Source organism: Sinocyclocheilus rhinocerous, unplaced genomic scaffold (genome assembly GCF_001515625.1).
Source record: "Sinocyclocheilus rhinocerous isolate Xijiao unplaced genomic scaffold, SAMN03320098_v1.1 scaffold1600, whole genome shotgun sequence".
Classification (NCBI taxonomy): domain Eukaryota; kingdom Metazoa; phylum Chordata; class Actinopteri; order Cypriniformes; family Cyprinidae; genus Sinocyclocheilus; species Sinocyclocheilus rhinocerous.
Window position 1 is genome coordinate 858,796 of NW_015665129.1, and position 17,131 is coordinate 875,926.

The 17,131-nt window shown below is 36.5% G+C and overlaps 3 protein-coding genes across 4 annotated transcripts in view; 2 read left to right on the forward strand and 1 right to left on the reverse strand.

Moving 5' to 3' along the window:
• Nucleotides 1-10,586, reverse strand: part of LOC107731292 (UPF0577 protein KIAA1324-like) — a 13,694-nt gene extending 3,108 nt beyond the window's left edge. Inside the window, 17 exon segments of the mRNA XM_016542354.1 lie at nt 1,184-1,285; nt 1,420-1,513; nt 1,605-1,755; nt 1,875-2,048; nt 3,050-3,313; nt 3,422-3,556; nt 4,419-4,524; nt 4,668-4,758; nt 4,930-5,058; nt 5,248-5,487; nt 6,179-6,328; nt 6,423-6,528; nt 6,903-6,983; nt 7,216-7,363; nt 7,635-7,815; nt 7,967-8,087; nt 10,306-10,586. Of these exon segments, the coding sequence (XP_016397840.1) occupies nt 1,184-1,285; nt 1,420-1,513; nt 1,605-1,755; nt 1,875-2,048; nt 3,050-3,313; nt 3,422-3,556; nt 4,419-4,524; nt 4,668-4,758; nt 4,930-5,058; nt 5,248-5,487; nt 6,179-6,328; nt 6,423-6,528; nt 6,903-6,983; nt 7,216-7,363; nt 7,635-7,815; nt 7,967-8,087; nt 10,306-10,413 (2,381 nt within the window). The 5' untranslated portion in view covers nt 10,414-10,586.
• Nucleotides 10,587-11,154: 568 nt separating this feature from the next.
• cfap276 (cilia and flagella associated protein 276) lies at nt 11,155-13,161 on the forward strand. The gene is made up of 5 exons (XM_016542334.1): nt 11,155-11,337; nt 11,457-11,573; nt 11,731-11,846; nt 12,288-12,400; nt 12,492-13,161. Exons 1-5 carry the CDS (start codon nt 11,260-11,262, stop codon nt 12,560-12,562), a joined length of 495 nt encoding a protein of 164 aa, XP_016397820.1. The 5' UTR covers nt 11,155-11,259; the 3' UTR covers nt 12,563-13,161.
• A 371-nt stretch (nt 13,162-13,532) lies between these two features.
• Nucleotides 13,533-16,491, forward strand: LOC107731284 (protein FAM107B). Of its 2 annotated transcripts, none has more exons than XM_016542336.1 (5): nt 13,533-13,791; nt 15,558-15,585; nt 15,735-15,879; nt 16,056-16,269; nt 16,393-16,474. In XM_016542336.1, exons 1-4 carry the CDS (start codon nt 13,744-13,746, stop codon nt 16,237-16,239), a joined length of 405 nt encoding a protein of 134 aa, XP_016397822.1. In that variant the 5' UTR covers nt 13,533-13,743; the 3' UTR covers nt 16,240-16,269; nt 16,393-16,474. The 2 variants fall into 2 exon arrangements, with proteins under 2 accessions (XP_016397822.1, XP_016397821.1); XM_016542335.1 differs by having other exon boundaries at nt 13,542-13,791; nt 16,056-16,197; nt 16,393-16,491.
• Nucleotides 16,492-17,131: the final 640 nt, after the last annotated feature.

The following is a 17,131-nucleotide window of genomic DNA, read 5'->3' on the forward strand; positions in this document are numbered from 1 at the left end:
TCTGACCCTGCATAGACAGCAACGCAACTACCATGTTCAAGGCCCAGAAAGGTAGTGAGGACATTATTAAAATAGTCCATGTGACGTCAGTGGTTCAACCTTGATGGTTCAACTAGTGGTTGAACCACTGATGTCACATGGACTATTTTAATAATGTCCTCACTACCTTTCTGGGTCTTGAACTCAGAATATTCTGAATGAGACTAAAAAATATCTTAATTTGTTTTCCGAAGATGAAAGAAAGTCTTAAAGGGTTAGTTCACCCAAAAATGAAAATTCTGTCATTAATTACTCACCCTCATGTCGTTTCAAACCCGTAAGACCTTCGTTCATCTTCGGAACACAAATGAAGATATTTTTGATGGAATCTGAGAGCTGTCTGACCCTGCATAGACAGCAACGCAACTGAAATGTTCCCAAGTCCAGAAACGTAGCAAGGAGATCTGTAAAATAATCCATGTGACATCAGGGGCTCAACCGTAATTTTACGAAGCTACGAGAATACTTTTTGTGCGCAAAAGAAAAAAAAAAAACGACTTTATTCAACAATTCGTCTCCGCATCACCCTGTAGCGTCATTTTGGAGAGTATCAGCTGTATGTAAACAGCGTATGCTTTTCTGTGTCAACTGCGTCACACGGATACGCTGTTTTCGTTCAGATCAAATCACAACAATGTAGGAAACAGATCCGGCGTGACGCAGCTGACACAGAACAGCATACGCTGTTTACATACAGCTGATACTCTCCAAAATGGTGCTACAGGGTGACGCAGAGACGAATTGTTGAATAAAGTCGTTTTTTTTTTTTCTTTTGCGCACAAAAAGTATTCTCGTAGCTTCGTAAAATTACGGTTGAGCCCCTGATGTCACATGGATTATTTTACAGATCTCCTTGCTACGTTTCTGGACTTGGGAACATTTCAGTTGCGTTGCTGTCTATGCAGGGTCAGACAGCTCTCAGATTCCATCAAAAATATCTTTTATTTTTGGGTGAACTATCGCTTTAAGAGTTTGGAACGACATGAGGGTGAGTCATTAATGACTGAATTTTCATTTTTGGGTGAACTATCCCTTTAATTAAATCACAGCCTTTGTGATTTGATAATCACACTAAGCAATTTTGGTGTTGTGTTGATTAATGGTGCAGCCCTACCCAAAAGGAAAAGCTATTTTCATGTTGTACCTTGGTAGGAAAACATGGTTCTTCAGTGTTACAGTGGGATCACATCGGAGCCTAATGGAGGCTGATCTTCCATTTTTACATGCCTGTGTCGTTTCTCTAGATCTGTTGACACCATAATGGGAAGAACATTACAGATCAGTCTGTTGAGGTCAACAAAAATTGTTTGTGAACATGATTAGAATTAACTTAACATTAGAATAAACTTAACACAGATCATTGTAAGCAAGTACACTCACCTGTAGTAGAACATGACATCAGGCAGCTCTGATTCAACAGGAAAATTGCCATCCAATGACGAGATGTCATCAAATTTGAAGTCAGTTGTCACTCCTGAGTATAAGAAGTTGGCATCTGATGAATCCACAGGACCCAGTGGGATAGGTTTGTTTGATAGAGATTTCAAAGCCGTGGTAGCACTCACCGATTAAAGTATCTCCAATACTGAAGGGCTGAGAGTACACAACACTCTGACCCCTGACCTCAGAAGGCACTACGGTAGACCGACAGATGTAGCCTTTTACATCCCTCTTGCTTTCAGTTACATTTTCCACACAGGATGCAAGAGCCCTGTTCTAAATGAGAGAAAGACACACTTGAATGTTTCATTCTGAGCTTATAACTCAGACATCACTGCATACTTTACACTTTAGTCATTCATAAAAACTGAATCTGGTCTAATTTATTCTCTTACTTCTGTCCCACACAGCGCCACACTGAAATGGTGGACATACTGCAGCCCTTTACTGGTGAAGCGTGGGCTGCTCTGGAAGCCAGTGACATTTGCCAGCGGTGAGAAATCATAATTCAGCATCTCTCCTTTATGATGCAGTGCTAAAGTACAGTCACTCATGCACGCAGAACGGCCCTGTGAACAGAGAGGACAAACATATTTAACAGAAGTGAATATATATATATAAAATAGTTGGAAAGTGCATGATTTGTGAAAATCAATATAAAGAAAGTGACTAACAATATGCATACACAATAATAAAATATACTAATGTAATCATTATTAAAAAGAATAATATCCTTTATTTTAATATATTGTAAATCATTTATATATGCTAAGTTATTTTGTAATGTAATAATAATTTTGAAAATGTATTAATCATTTCACTTTACCAAGTATGCATGAGGGAATTAAAATTTCATTTTATGACAGAAATTCTTATATATGACTAGGATTTTTATACAAGCAGCAAAAATTACAGTGCATGAATAATATGCATTGCAATGATATAATTATGCTAGGGATATTTAACAATCATTCAAACACAAGGTCTAAAAGATTTGGCAACCGATGTCTTATTTGTTTGACTATTTATGCATACAGTGCATTGCAAAATTATTATTTCTTATCACCAGAACTGCCCAATAAATGATTATTTATTCTAAGGGCTTAGCACCCTAATTAATTCTCAAATAAGTAAAAAAATATATATATGAATGATCATATATTCTATACCAATGCATTCAAGATGAATTTATTGCTATTTATTTTTTTCATTTCCCCAAAACTATACATTTACAAGGTCACATTGTAAACTGTGCACAATTTATTTAGCACAGAAGTTATACATAAGTTCTCAAGACTGCTGAACACTTTTATTATTAGTTCATCAATAATGTTTACTGAAACCCGTCGACTGACAACAGTCCCACCTACTTGCCGGAACAGGTACTGTTCAAAAGCTAGCTATATCAATGCCTGACACTTAAAAACAGTCTTTAAGTCTTTAAAACTGCAGTGAAGTCAAAGAACAGGGGCCATTCACACAGCAGGCGTTTGTGTTATGGAAAAGAGCACATGGTCTAGAGACGAGTTTTGAAAGTTGTACTTCTTTTGTTTAAATAAATAATGCTTACTTCATTACTGTAAGTATTGGGTCCGCAAGGTATGCAGGCTTGCTTTCCGATTGGCTGCTCGGGCCTGATGATGGTATTTGAGGGACAGCTTTTACACACTCCTGTGCCGTTCAGCATGTAGTGTCCTGGAGGGCAGGGGACGCAGGCAGACTCAGAGTCAACGGCAGCCAGAGCACACTGACGACATTCTGACGCCACACCCCCAATCACATTAGTGAGGCGAACAGAGTAGATCTTAGCATAGTCAGAGCTGTATTCATTTTTCTGTAAGACAGACACACAGCCATAGATCATCAAAAGAGTTTAAATTCTCTGTTACTTAACAGTAAAAAAAACAAAACGGAAAAGTAAAAGATTGTAGTTTAATCTTACCATACTGAAGATCCCAGTACGCTGAAAACCCCAGGTGAAGCTAACAGTGTTATTGCTTTTAATAAGATAAGAGTAGGACTGCTTCCCTATAGTGCCAGACCAACTCTCCGCAATATTACTCCATTCATTTTGCCCCTGCAAAGAGATATAGACAAATGACGACATTCTGACGCCACACCCCCAATCACATTAGTGAGGCGAACAGAGTAGATCTTAGCATAGTCAGAGCTGTATTCATTTTTCTGTAAGACAGACACACAGCCATAGATCATCAAAAGAGTTTAAATTCTCTGTTACTTAACAGTAAAAAAAAACAAAACGGAAAAGTAAAAGATTGTAGTTTAATCTTACCATACTGAAGATCTCAGTACGCTGAAAACCCCAGGTGAAGCTAACAGTGTTATTGCTTTTAATAAGATAAGAGTAGGACTGCTTCCCTATAGTGCCAGACCAACTCTCCGCAATATTACTCCATTCATTTTGCCCCTGCAAAGAGATATAGACAAATCTTAGACAATTAATAATACTCTGCAAATTAAGGAATTAAGAAATTATAATAATTGTACCATTTAAGAGTTTGGGGTAAGTAAGATTTAAAAAAGAAGAAGAATACTTTTATTCATTAATGATGCATTACATTGATCAAAAGTGACAGTAAAGACATTTATAATGTTACAAAAGGTTTCTATTTAAAATAAATGCTGTTCTTTTGAACATTCTATTCAAACATATTCCACAAAAATATTAACCAGCACAAACTGTTTTTGATATTGATAATAAAAACTGTTTCTTAAGCACCAAACAAGCATATTAGAATATAATATAAATACAATATAAATTATTTTAAATTATAATAATATTTCACAATGTTACTAATTTTACTGTATTTTGATCAAATAAATGTAGTCTTGGTGAACATAAGACACTTCATAAATGTTCTTCAAGCTGTAATTGTAAATGTCATATATACAATGGTATAAAATACAGTCAAACTCACTGCCATGAAATACAGTTTACAATCAGCTGTACACTTTGTTTCAAACACAAATGTTATTCTGGAAAGCTGAACTCTCTCATTGTCTTCACTCAGGGAATGAGGCAGGCTGGAAAAAGGAAAAACAAAATCTATTGAGTAAATTATATTAGCCCATGTTTATGTCTCTTGTATTTGCGTTAATGTTGTCTTCATAATGAGATATTGAGATTAATAAAATTCTGCTATTCGTTATCATATGCATGTGCTCACCTGTATCCAGGTACTGTGAGTGTCAGCATCATGTAGTCAGAGTCCTGATTGCTTGGTGTGGTGTAGATGTACTCGCCTGCAACCTCCCAGCCTGTTACAACAAAACCCCAATAACTCACAAACATCTATGACAGAATGACTCTGTCTACAAAAACTTCAGCCCTAATCAATGGCTCACTTAAAATTTTATATTAAATTATAAAATAATATCAAATTTGCATCAAATTGTGTGGAGAGCTAGTGAGGGGATATTTAGGCCTACCTGTGCTCCTCTCCACGCTTCTGTATTCTGAGCTGAAGACTGGACTCCTCATATTGTTGGGCATTTTGTTCCACCATTTATATTCAAAACCCACGACTGGTTCCGTTCCAGCAGGACACTCTGAGCATTCTAAACACATGTAACATGATTGTTTATAATAGTGAGTTCTGTTATTGATGCACTACAATAATGTACTAAAGCATACATTTAGTGTTATATACACATGTAGTGTTGCCATCTAGAGATAGAACAGAGATGCATATGCTGTCATAGGTGAGTGAAATCGTTAATTGTTGGCTGTTGGCTGTCTCTCTCTACCTGTCCCATTTGAATAGAAGCCATGTGGGCAGGGTTCACAGATGGAGGTGTTGTTGGAGAAGAATCCTGGATTGCATGGAGGGCAGGCCATCATCTCCCCTATAAAATAAAATAAATCAAATCTCTAGATTTGTTGGATTTTTTGTGGTACCTGACCACTGGAGTCACATGGTGTGTGAGTATAGAAGTAATCAGTCGTTGTGCAGGGCAGTCGCTGTAGACAGGTTCCAGATCCAAGTCCTGGGGTAACACACACAGGACAGAGGAAAATGCCCGTGGCATTAGGAAAAACACACACTCATTTAGATAAAGTGATAAAACACAGTAGGCAAATCCCATAGAGTACATGCACTGGTGAGTGCAGGTCATTTACATGAACATTTACTTTCATGAGCTTGCACTTAAATGCTTGATCACATCTATGCAGATATAACGTTTAAAGACCTTTACAAGGCATTTGTTGGGTGACCACCAGTCATTTAAAATAACTACGCTTACATGCATCATGATTTTCTAGTATATGACTGATATATTTGTCAGTTTAACCACAAAATCATTCAATAATTATATCAACAATTCAATATCTTTTCATGTTTTTATAGGATTATTTTAATTAGTACAATTAATGTAATGTTTATATATATTTTTTTCTTCTTTTAATTGAAAGACTTCAGGATCATTTATGCACCTGCATAAGGAGTATAAATATGTTGTAAGTACTCCAATGTTCCACTTACACAAAACATCCTGTAATCATTCATATACTTACATCTTCATATACTTCATATATTTACATCATATACTTACATCTAAGTACAGAGGAAAAAATAACACAACTATGAGCAATAATGAATGTGAAATTATAACAATAGTAGCTGATGACTGACCTGAATTAACATGAACATTGCTTTAAAAATGCTGAGACACACACCTGAATATTTGTCCGCCTCACAGGGTTGGCACGCAGTGGCTCCCTTATTAGAGTACGAATTAGCAGGGCATGGCACACAGCGGGCAGCCCCTGGTTTATCACTATAGGTACCAGGCTTACAGTGAAAACACTCAGATGTATACGAGACACCTGAAGAAAAGGTCGATTGTTATTTACTAAGTCAATTTTTTTTTCAAGCCATCTTTTTTAAGGTAGTGCACAATGAATTGTGATGGATAAATACCTGAGATGACAATGTTCTTCAGTAGAACCGATTTGGCAGTGTTAGCGGCCAGAGAGAAACCTGTTGTTCTCCAGTACAAGACATTGTTACCACTACTCAGCTGCACCTGGTTAGATAACAAGAAGAAAAGGTTTTGTGGCCTGAGGCTTCTACGTATTCTCTCAAAACACACACACACACACACACACACACACACACACAATGTTGGGTTTCCATGTTTTATGGGGACATTCCATTGGCGTAACGGTTTTTATACTGTACAAACTGTATTTACTATTGCCCTACACCAACCCTTCACCTAAACCTACCCCTTACAGAAAACTTTGTGTATTTTTAGATTTTCAAAAACTTAATTTTGTATGATTTATAAGCTTGTTTCCTCATGGGGACCAAAAAATGTCCCCACAAGGACAAGGATTTGATGAGACATTTTATCCCCATAACGTAGGGTTTACCAGGACCACACACACACAGACTTACATAATGGTAATCCCAATCACTTTCTGATATCTTCATCCAGCGACGCTGAGAGTCTGTAGACTGACACTGGTCATTCTGAACCTGTTAGCACATGCATATCATATCCCATATCACGCAGTATCTAACATTGTCACATTTGTGGTTGTTATAAAACTCAGTTTATTCATTTTATATTGCCTATTATACGTTATTTATATATTAAACATAAAAATGCACTTAATACAAATTCAATTTAACTAACCATAATTTTTTTAATTCTGTATATGTATATATTTGGGGAAAAATATATAAAAAATATAGCCACAGTACTTACATAAAACTCAAAAAACATGTGGTTGTCTGGATAGAAGTATTGGAAGGACACAGATCCAGGCTTCTTTAGACTCACAGCATATGAAAGAGTTGAAGTGCACTCATCTGTGTTAGACGCAATATAATCACCTTTTGGGATCCATGTTGAGCTGCACAGATGCAAGAGACACATGCAATGGGACCCAATTAAAGCAAATTTCCACAAATGTCCATTCTTCAGTTTCATTTTAATTCCAAAAAATTCAAGGTCCTGACTCGTCAAGCACTTTTGCATAAACATTCTGTGCATGCAATTACTGTTAAGTGAATGTTGAATGGCTCAGCCATCCACTTGATCTTGAATTTTAAGCACTAGCACCTGTTTGCATGTCCTGAAATGCTGTAGCTCTTATTTTTTTCATACATATATGAGTCACTCACTTGGAGCAATTTGTGTGAGTGTCTCCTAAGTTCATACTGATGCCATGGCTGACAAAGCCAGTGGGCAAAGTGTCCCACTCGTCGAAAGCAGCACCCGTCCCAAGAGAATAGGTCCCTGAAACGCATTTCTGACACTCTTGAGTCCTCATGTCCAGAAATTCGCCTTCATTACAGCTAAACGCTGACAAAAGAGAAATAAACAACAAAGATTAAAGTATCTTAATGCCTTTCTAGCTTTGAAAACCCTTCACCTGGTAACATAGCATGCTAGAGACCGTTATCTAGTAGTGGCGGTGTGTGTGTGTGTGTGTGTGTGTGTTGTAGTTACTCACTGCAATGGGTGCCTTTGACTGGATCAGGAAGGCCAGTGCAGGTCTCAGGCTTGTTGGGTATCGCTACTCTCCATCGAGAGCCCAAAACGTCACAGTCTGTGTACTCAAAATGATAATCAGACTGCAAAATAATGAAACATACAAAAACAGCTGCATTGAAATGTCATTCATTTTGAAAACAAGACAAAAGGACCACTGCAAAATTGAGTTTTGTGCAGGGTAATACATTTGTTGGCATAATTGGAGATATCAACCACATAAACCTTATTCAGTAATGATTAATTTAGTGTTTAAGTAAGAAAATTATATTGTATAGTTATCCAATTAATGTAGAAAAAAACTGATTAAATGATAAACAGGCTGACGTGGAGTGTTTAATAGGTAGCTACTCCCCAAATAAATAAACAAATAAATACAAGGAAATTAAATGTTGATTTGAGTTGGAATTATTTTATATTATGTAATTTATACTATCATAAAGCTTCTGCTAAGAAAAAAGCTTTCATTACAATAATATATTACAGCAATATTAAAACTGCAGTGGTCCAAAGTCTGTCTCTGAGTGCTTTTAAGTAATGTTCACTACAGTTGATATCTGAGATGCACAACTTGTCATTTTGTGCTTCACAGACATAATATAAAATTGTAGTTACCAACATCTTGTTTATAATGTTCCTCTGGATTATATCTCCTTTTAAAATACTGTGTCAGATCAATATTTGCACAATAGGCGGATCCACCCACTGGAGATCAGCTTCAAGGAAGTTTTGAATCCTTGTCTAAACAAACAGTCTTTAGCAGGTATTATTTACTCACCATGGCAGGAGAGCCCGATAAAATAAAATCTTAACATTAACATCTCCAAACATCCTGTTTATCAGTTTATCCTAATTTAACTAAGGACATAATAATCTGTAACAAGATGCTTAAATGCTTAAAGGTGTGGTTTAAATGAAACAATTATTTAGACTCAAACTAAAGTGGTTTGTATATGTTGACAGCTAAGTCCCCCAAAGAACAAGCAGATGGCAAGAAACAAGAACCTAAATTAAACTGACAGAATGGCACCTGAGGTAACAGCAGTCACGTCACTTTCACAGAGCAAATCAGAATGACCCATGTGGAATGAAACAAGATTAATAGTTAACAAGACCTCAATGTGACGAGTGGCCGTGCTTCCTAAGTGCTTTGTGTTAGTGCAGCAACATTAGTAACGTTTAGTGAGAAAGAAAGAAAGAAAGAAAGAAAGAAAGAAAGAAAGAAAGTTGTTCTGAGCAAGCAGTCCACATAATAATCCCTACATCCATATAAATGATGAAACCGAGAAACCAAGGCAACAGAACAGACTGACATTTGTTTCTATGGTGTCTCTTAGGGGTCAGATTAGCTGATGAATCTCTTGCTCCCACAGAAAACAAGTTTTTTTTTTTTTTTCCACAAAGTCAATGGCAATTTTCACTTGGTCTATTTTCAGTTATATTTGCAACAATAAAAAAATTTTAAAATTATATTATTATTATTATTATAGACAGGTATATCAGTTCAGATACACCAACAACAATGCAGCCGTTTGTCGGCTGATCATAACAGCAGATGCCCCTTTCACACAGCTCTCTAGGGCCAACGGACAAGCTTATCTAGACATGATAAAGTAAGTGTGTCACCCATTTCCATGATTATGTTCACTCTTATTCAAACATAATTATTTTCTTGAGGGAAAAGAAGACAGAGAGCTAAAACATACATACAGCAGAAAGGAAACAAGTTTACTGAAAGCTAATACCGATGATGCATGTGAGCTTTTTATTAACTAAGAAAACATCCAGCCCACATCCCTTATTTGCTTTATTAACCGATATGAGCTGTCAGGCTTCTTTTTTTCCTTTTCATTTGTTCCTGGATTAAATTTTGTATGGTTTCTTATTTGTAAAGTGGCGGCTTCACTGTGTATGATGATGTGTACAATACAATTTTCTCAGCATGTAACCAATGGGGAGAAATGATGTTTTCTGTTACTATTAATGGACCTTACATGATATATATTTTTATAGAATGTGCTGGCCTAGTCCTCCAGGTTAATGTTGAGTGTTTATAATGATCAATATTGCATCAGCAGCAGTATTAGCTCACAGATGTGTTATTCTGTTAATGTGTTCAGCCAGTACAGTCTGTCAGCCAATAATTTCAGTGCATTATGTAGTTCTAGCAGCTGTCAGAAATAAACAGCATATAATAAATAGTTCAAACCACTTGAAATTACGTTATTTTAAAAGACTGTTGTAGTATCTCACGTTACCGTCTCAGAAAACCTGTATAATGCACAGTAAAGTAGCACCTACCTCTTTGCAGCTGGGTAATTCCGTTGCCCCCGTTAAAAGTAAGTGAAGCAGAAAAATAACAGAAACGCTTTGCGTTCCAGCATTGAAAAGCACATGGCTTGAATACATTTCTGTTTCCAAAAGATACGTTCATTCAGGAAAGGCGTGTGACAGTAACAGACGTGCTGTAAATATTGCTGGGCTTTTATCCAGACACTGTTTGCACATATTAAGCGTGTAACGCGCTCAGCTCTCCTATTGGCCAGTCTCTTTGGGATGGAATTCCAACTGCAAACGTGTCCCTCTTGTATAGATACATGTCACAGTGTTGCCAATTTAGCAATTTTGTAGCTAGATTTAGCGAATTCCCCACCCCTTTTGAGACTTTTTCCCAAAGTTTAGGGACAGATATGGCAACTTCTTGGACAAACCTTATCTAAGTTCTCATCTTGCCCACTGATCTATATTCATCTTTATATAGATCAGTCAATTTGCCATTATGATGCCATCTAATGACATTTAGCTACCAGTTTTAGCTACTTTCAATTGAAAGCAGTTGGCAACACTGCATGTCAAGACATTAATTTTCGTAAAGATTAAAAAAATTACATTAAGCACCAATAACGCGGCTGAATAACAAACATTATAGTAATGATATGAGGTCTACATTTGGGAAAAACACATTTTAGCAGCAAATTCTGGGGAAATTAAAAAGCTTTTTTTGGCTGTTCTAAAAACAACGCGGTTAACAGCCACCTAACCAACTGTTAATAGAAAAGTTTACACCAAAATGCACATGTCTGTAAGGTTAGTTTAGTACATTTACGTGTCGAGCTGTGTGGTGCGGCAAACCTGACGCTCACTAATTGGTCTCTAGGCAACGGTAGGAGGGACAACAAAAAAGTTCGCAAGATCTCAAACCATCGATCTGTTTGTTACATTCCACCAGACTCATTTGGATATATTGTGGAAAATATGCCACAAGAACGAGATCCTTTTCCATTCCCGCGATATGAGAACGATTATACATTTACAGGGAGTGAGGAAATTCAGGTAATTCAAACTTTATAATTGGCCACACTTTTCTATTTTACACATCTAGTTCGTATGCTTTTTGATTATAGCCTACATTTGTGTTTATATATTTCTCACTTTTTACCTTGCTTGATCAGAAACTGGCATATGAGAAGCCAACCCACCTCGCACAAAATGACGAACCCTGGAGGAGACTCCATAACTCGACAACACAGGCCAGCTCTCGCCGAAATGTCTTTCATTATGACACTACAGTGAGTTGATGTAGCCTTACCTCGAAGGAAGATTTGAATTTGCTTACTACTACTTAAAAATTACCATAGGCAACCTAAAGTAAATCCAAACATGTTCTGATTTAAAGCTTTGTGTTTTTGAAATGTAACGTACTGACTGCTAAAACGTTGTCACAAGGCACCAAAGGACAGTCTGGACATTCATCTAAAATCCACATACGATCATCATTTAGGATTGTTTCAAAACAAAAATCAAACCGTGACGCAGAAGGAAACTGTTGCATTGGATAATGGGTAAGGCCTCTAAATAATTTATATTGAATATATGAAGAGTTTATTTGCAAAAACAGATCACTCCGTTTTTATTAATTTTCATAAATCATGTTTTTTTTATTGCGCTATGTTTTATTGTGTCAGTTAGCTGTATTTTTTAGTTATTATTTAATCAAAATAACCCAACTGCAGTTTGATTGATATTAATTGGAATACAGGATAAAAAACATGTTTGAACATTTTTAAAAACGGAGTTATCGGTTTTTGCAAATAAACTCTTCATATATTTTTATATTAACAATGATATCCATTGATTAAAACTTTACTTTTTTTTTTTAGAATTTCTTTTATTGGTATTTCAATAAAATAAAAAAGACACCCAAACAGCAGAGTGTTATTTAGTTTGAAGGCTCGGTAAGGCTAAAACTCGCAGCCATTTTGATGATTTTTTCCCCCACACAGGACACTGAAAAACAAAGAATTAGAAGAATCAATGTGTGAGACTGAAAACAAAGGAATGAGATTGTGGGTCGACACCCAGAAGGCTTCTATATACAGTATTAAAGGGTCCATAGGTGAGATTTAATACTCAACCCATAAGAAAGAGATTCTTAAACAACAAAAAAAAAGCTACAGAATTTAACCACGGTGTTTTTTTATTTACAGAGTCTCATCACACCGCCTCTACAAACCGAGGTTACTCTCGTAAGCATGATGGCGGCTTTTACTCTACGTAACACGTAATACATATGATATACAAGTTAAGATGGGTTACCCGTACTCCCACAAGTTGGTTGTTAAACGATGGGTATCAGCAATACCACGTATAAGGGCTTGAAAAAAAAAGAGAATAAAAGAACCGTAGATATGCCGGTGTGGTCTCTTCTTTAAATGAATACAATAAATGTGTGATGCTCACTGACTTCAAGAACTCGCTCACTGTTAGAAGTAATGGTGAGATCAGAATCGCCGTTATACTCAGTGAACAAGCACAGCACACTGGACCGAGATCCAGCACCCTGCCTGTTCTAGCATATCTGATCGATTCATCATTTCTTACCACAGTTTCAACTGTGAATGCCCCGAGTTTTGTGAAAAGCCTCACGATCATCGCTACAGAAGCTCCCGAGTCGGTTATTATCATCTCTGTATCCGAGCAGGGCAACAACTCGGACCAGATCAAATACGATCACGGTGTAGGTTTTTAAAATGATCTCATTCACTTACTTACACACTCTCACAAAACACAAACATTCAAGCACACAAACAACCACTATCATACTCACTCCACACACACGCGAACACATTCACTCAATGACCCCACATCCTGGTTGACGTCAATAAGTAGCACTTTGGAATCATGGGAAGCGTTTAAACAACCCTTTAAAATCACACTGCCATCTTGTGGCTGGTTACGGTAAGATTTTATAAATTGAACATGCGCAATATGTGTATATATATATTTCAATTAATTATGTTATAAAATTATAATTCTTATAAATCAGTGATTATTAGTTGATGTAAGTTAAATGTAGAGGAATAAACAGAGAGTACAACTACATAATTTGGACAAGATTTTATATTGATAGAACAATAACCCTGTTGGTTCAGAAAACAAACACCTCTTAACAGGCATTTGCTTATTTAACTAGCAAAGACGGACGTCTGTCGGTCTTTTCATTTGTCTTAATGAAGAAAAAATAAAGAGATCAAGAGTTATTTCCAAGGAAGGAAGACAGTTCAAATCAGCACTGATGTCTTCGGTAATTAGTTAATCTGGCATCCTACGTGCCTCGTATAGGTTCAGGTTAATCTGGAATGGCGTAATGAGTTTGAACGTAATGTCTGCAACAAGCATCACTGAACATAAACAGAGCAAACGCTGACCAAAGGCCACAGACTTTACACTAGTCACACAATGCTGGACCTGAACACGACAAAAAAGCAATCAACTGTATGCGTGGAGGTGAGTGTTCTTTTAAAAAAAAAATGTAGTTAGAGTTTATTCGATGAATCCTAAGTGAATGATTGCTGGTGTTTGATAAAGTCACCCTCTTTTAGTAACTGAGTTTAGTGTTTTTTTTTATGGGGAAAATTATGATATGTGAATTAAACGTTTTTATTATCCAGTTACATTTAAAAAGTTCATTTTAAGAAAAACCAGCAGTTTGTTTTGCTGCTGGTTTTAGCATTTTTATGAAGCTTATTTACTTTGAATACAATATGAAGTCTCTGTCTGTCTTTCAAATATAAAAATTATTTCATGAAATTAAAATGTTTCTGGAGTTATTCATTGTTGCTTTAACAGTGCACAGTCTTTACACTAAAATCTGTTCCCATTTAATGGCATCACTCCCAGCAAGTAGTTTTTATATGACCCTATCACAAACCTTTATACAATATGATCATAATTTGCACGAGTCATGTATTTCAGTCAATAGTCTGTCATGTTGGTTTAGGAGTGTGGAGATGGGACAGGGGTGTGTTTGGTGTGGCTGACACACAAATGGCCCTTGAGCGTGGCACTGTTGGACCAGAGTAAGCTGGTTTAACCCGGTCTTGGTTATAAACACTATGCTCTGGGAAGGATGCCCAGAAGATTAACGTTTCATTAAGAGGCGGACTTGTCAAGGTTCCTCAAATGTTCCTGTAGACCAAACGGTAGAGTACAGCGCTAACAAGGCCAAATTCATAGGTTCACATGGAATGCGTGGCCTGAGAGTACAATGCAAGTAGGTTTGGATAAAAGCATTTAACTCCAAAAAAAAATTTAAACGCAAGTGCGGCCAGAACAAGGATGCACGTTTCATGTGACTAGATTCCGGGTTTTTTTTTTTTTTTTTTTTTGTGGGTTCATGGAAAGTCTGTCTTTTGTTATATGAATTTTAATATACAAAATATATTTAAATAAAGTCAATAGATATTGATAACTCTAAAGGTTTATATAATAATAATTGGTGTTAGTTGCAAACAATTTAAATGTGGAGTCAATAGTTATTGATCGACAATGGTTTATATAATAATAACAAGGGTGGTAGTAGTAATTTTGCAAGTCTATGTATATATTCAAGTTTGTACATAACAGTTAATGCTTACTAAGAAATCCAGTTTTGAACATGTTTCCTCTGTCCTATTGTCTGTAGTCGTATTATTTTAGAGCCTGTGTTTCAGAGGTCAGGAGGTTGAAAATGACTCAAAGTCTCAGTGTTGAGCTATAAATTGGTGTTAGTTGCAAACAATTTAAATGTGGAGTCAATAGTTATTGATCGACAATGGTTTATATAATAATAATAACAAGGGTGGTAGTAGTAATTTTGCAAGTCTATGTATATATTCAAGTTTGTACATAACAGTTAATGCTTACTAAGAAATCCAGTTTTGAACATGTTTCCTCTGTCCTATTGTCTGTAGTCGTATTATTTTAGAGCCTGTGTTTCAGAGGTCAGGAGGTTGAAAATGACTCAAAGTCTCAGTGTTGAGCTATAAATGGCCCGCTTTGCTTCATTCATCTGTTAGTAAATGAAGCCAACATGCATTAGGAGGCAGAGCATGCGTCATCTCAGTCCACTGAGCTGGTTTGATTCTGTGCTTTCATCAGCAGGTGGACATGCTGGCGCTATTACACTATTTCAATTGCATGCTAGAAGTAACCCATTAATTTGGGTAAATTTATGTACTTTAATGTGTATCAAATTTGTTAACTTTTTTTTTTTTTTTTTTTTTTCTCTCCAGCGGCCAGGATTCAGACATCACAGAAAAGGTACAGGCACTGACTATGCTCTGAGTTTAATTTACATTGCGTCATATAATCTGTCATATAAACATGTAGACATACAATTTGCTTGTCAAATAATAACTGAAGATTTGTTGGTGTTCATAAGTCTAAATGTTTCCAATCTTTCTTTTCAGAGAATTATGTATGTCATTCTCCTGTGTCCCAGCAAAGCACAGACAGTGGAGACGAGTTCATTCAGCTCAGGAAACTGAATGGCTCACCCGGTGAGTGTCCCAGTCGCCAGAATCTCCATAAGGAGCTTCTGCTCAGCCACAAGAGGTAAAGAGTAACATCTAAGAGATGTTTACTTTGCAAATGAAGTAATCCAACATAACCCAATACTTTACAAAGAATAAAAGCAAAATAAACAAACCTGAAGTTGAAAGTTTTAAATTACATCAAACCTACACTAACCTGCATTTATCCATACAAACCGTGACCTTTTTTCTTCTCAGAGGCCTGTTGGAGGAGAGACCAGAACTGCAGCGTGTGTTACAGCAGAGGAGGTTTGACCTGCACCGAGAGGAGGAACTTGCCCTCCGACCTCCTTCTGACCTGGAACAAGAGCTCCGTAAGAGACAGCAGAAACTGCAGGAGGTACTGACCAATCTCTGTCCGCTTGATGTTCCTCATTACTGAAATGGAGGTCAAGAGTTTTGCCAGATGAAAGTCAGTGAATTTTTTTTTTTTTGGATTAACTGAATTGTGGCGATGCATTTTGTTGAATGGACTTGCGCACTTCATATGTTTTAGTGTTTTGTAAAGTTGACCGTTTTAAATGTTTCTCCACAGTATGAGATGGAGGAACAGAGGCGCATAGAGGATGAGAAGAATGTTCCAGAATTTGTCCGAGTGAAAGAAAATCTGCGTCGCATAGTTGACTGAATAAAATGACTGAAAGGGCCTATGGAGAAGAAATGCACCTTTGTAATTTTTATGGTTTTCATATAATAAAAGAGAATGTTATGAAATTAAGTTGCATACAGCTATAATGTAGTTTAGTAGTGAAGCCCTCTATTTAAATATACTGTAATGTTCTGTAAACTTGAGTCAAAATAAAGCTATTAATGTCTTGTATAATGCTGTCTTTTTTTTTTTCTTTTTTTTTTCTCTCCACCAGTAATAGCCTGATACTTTTGACTTATGATACTATGACTTTAATATCCTATTTGACAACTTTTGTCAAGCAGGTCACCAATCTGTCATACTTAAATGGAACTTTCATGTTGAAGTCAGTTACTTCCTAGCAACCAAATTACAATCTCCAGCCACATCTCGGCACCATAATCCTAGCATGGTCTTTTCTTTTTAAATAGAAAAGTGACTTTTGTAGTTTACCCCCCCCCCCCCACTAGAATTCTCAAATCGATTCGGTGCCATGTGCTCTCAAAATGTATATATCTTTATAAGCTGACGACAGTTACGACAAATACTCTTTCAGCAAATTACTTTGAACAGTATCGGGCATGTCGTCACGCAGGAAAATAATCAAGTTGTGGCAGCGTGCCATTTTAGACATCATTCATACAGT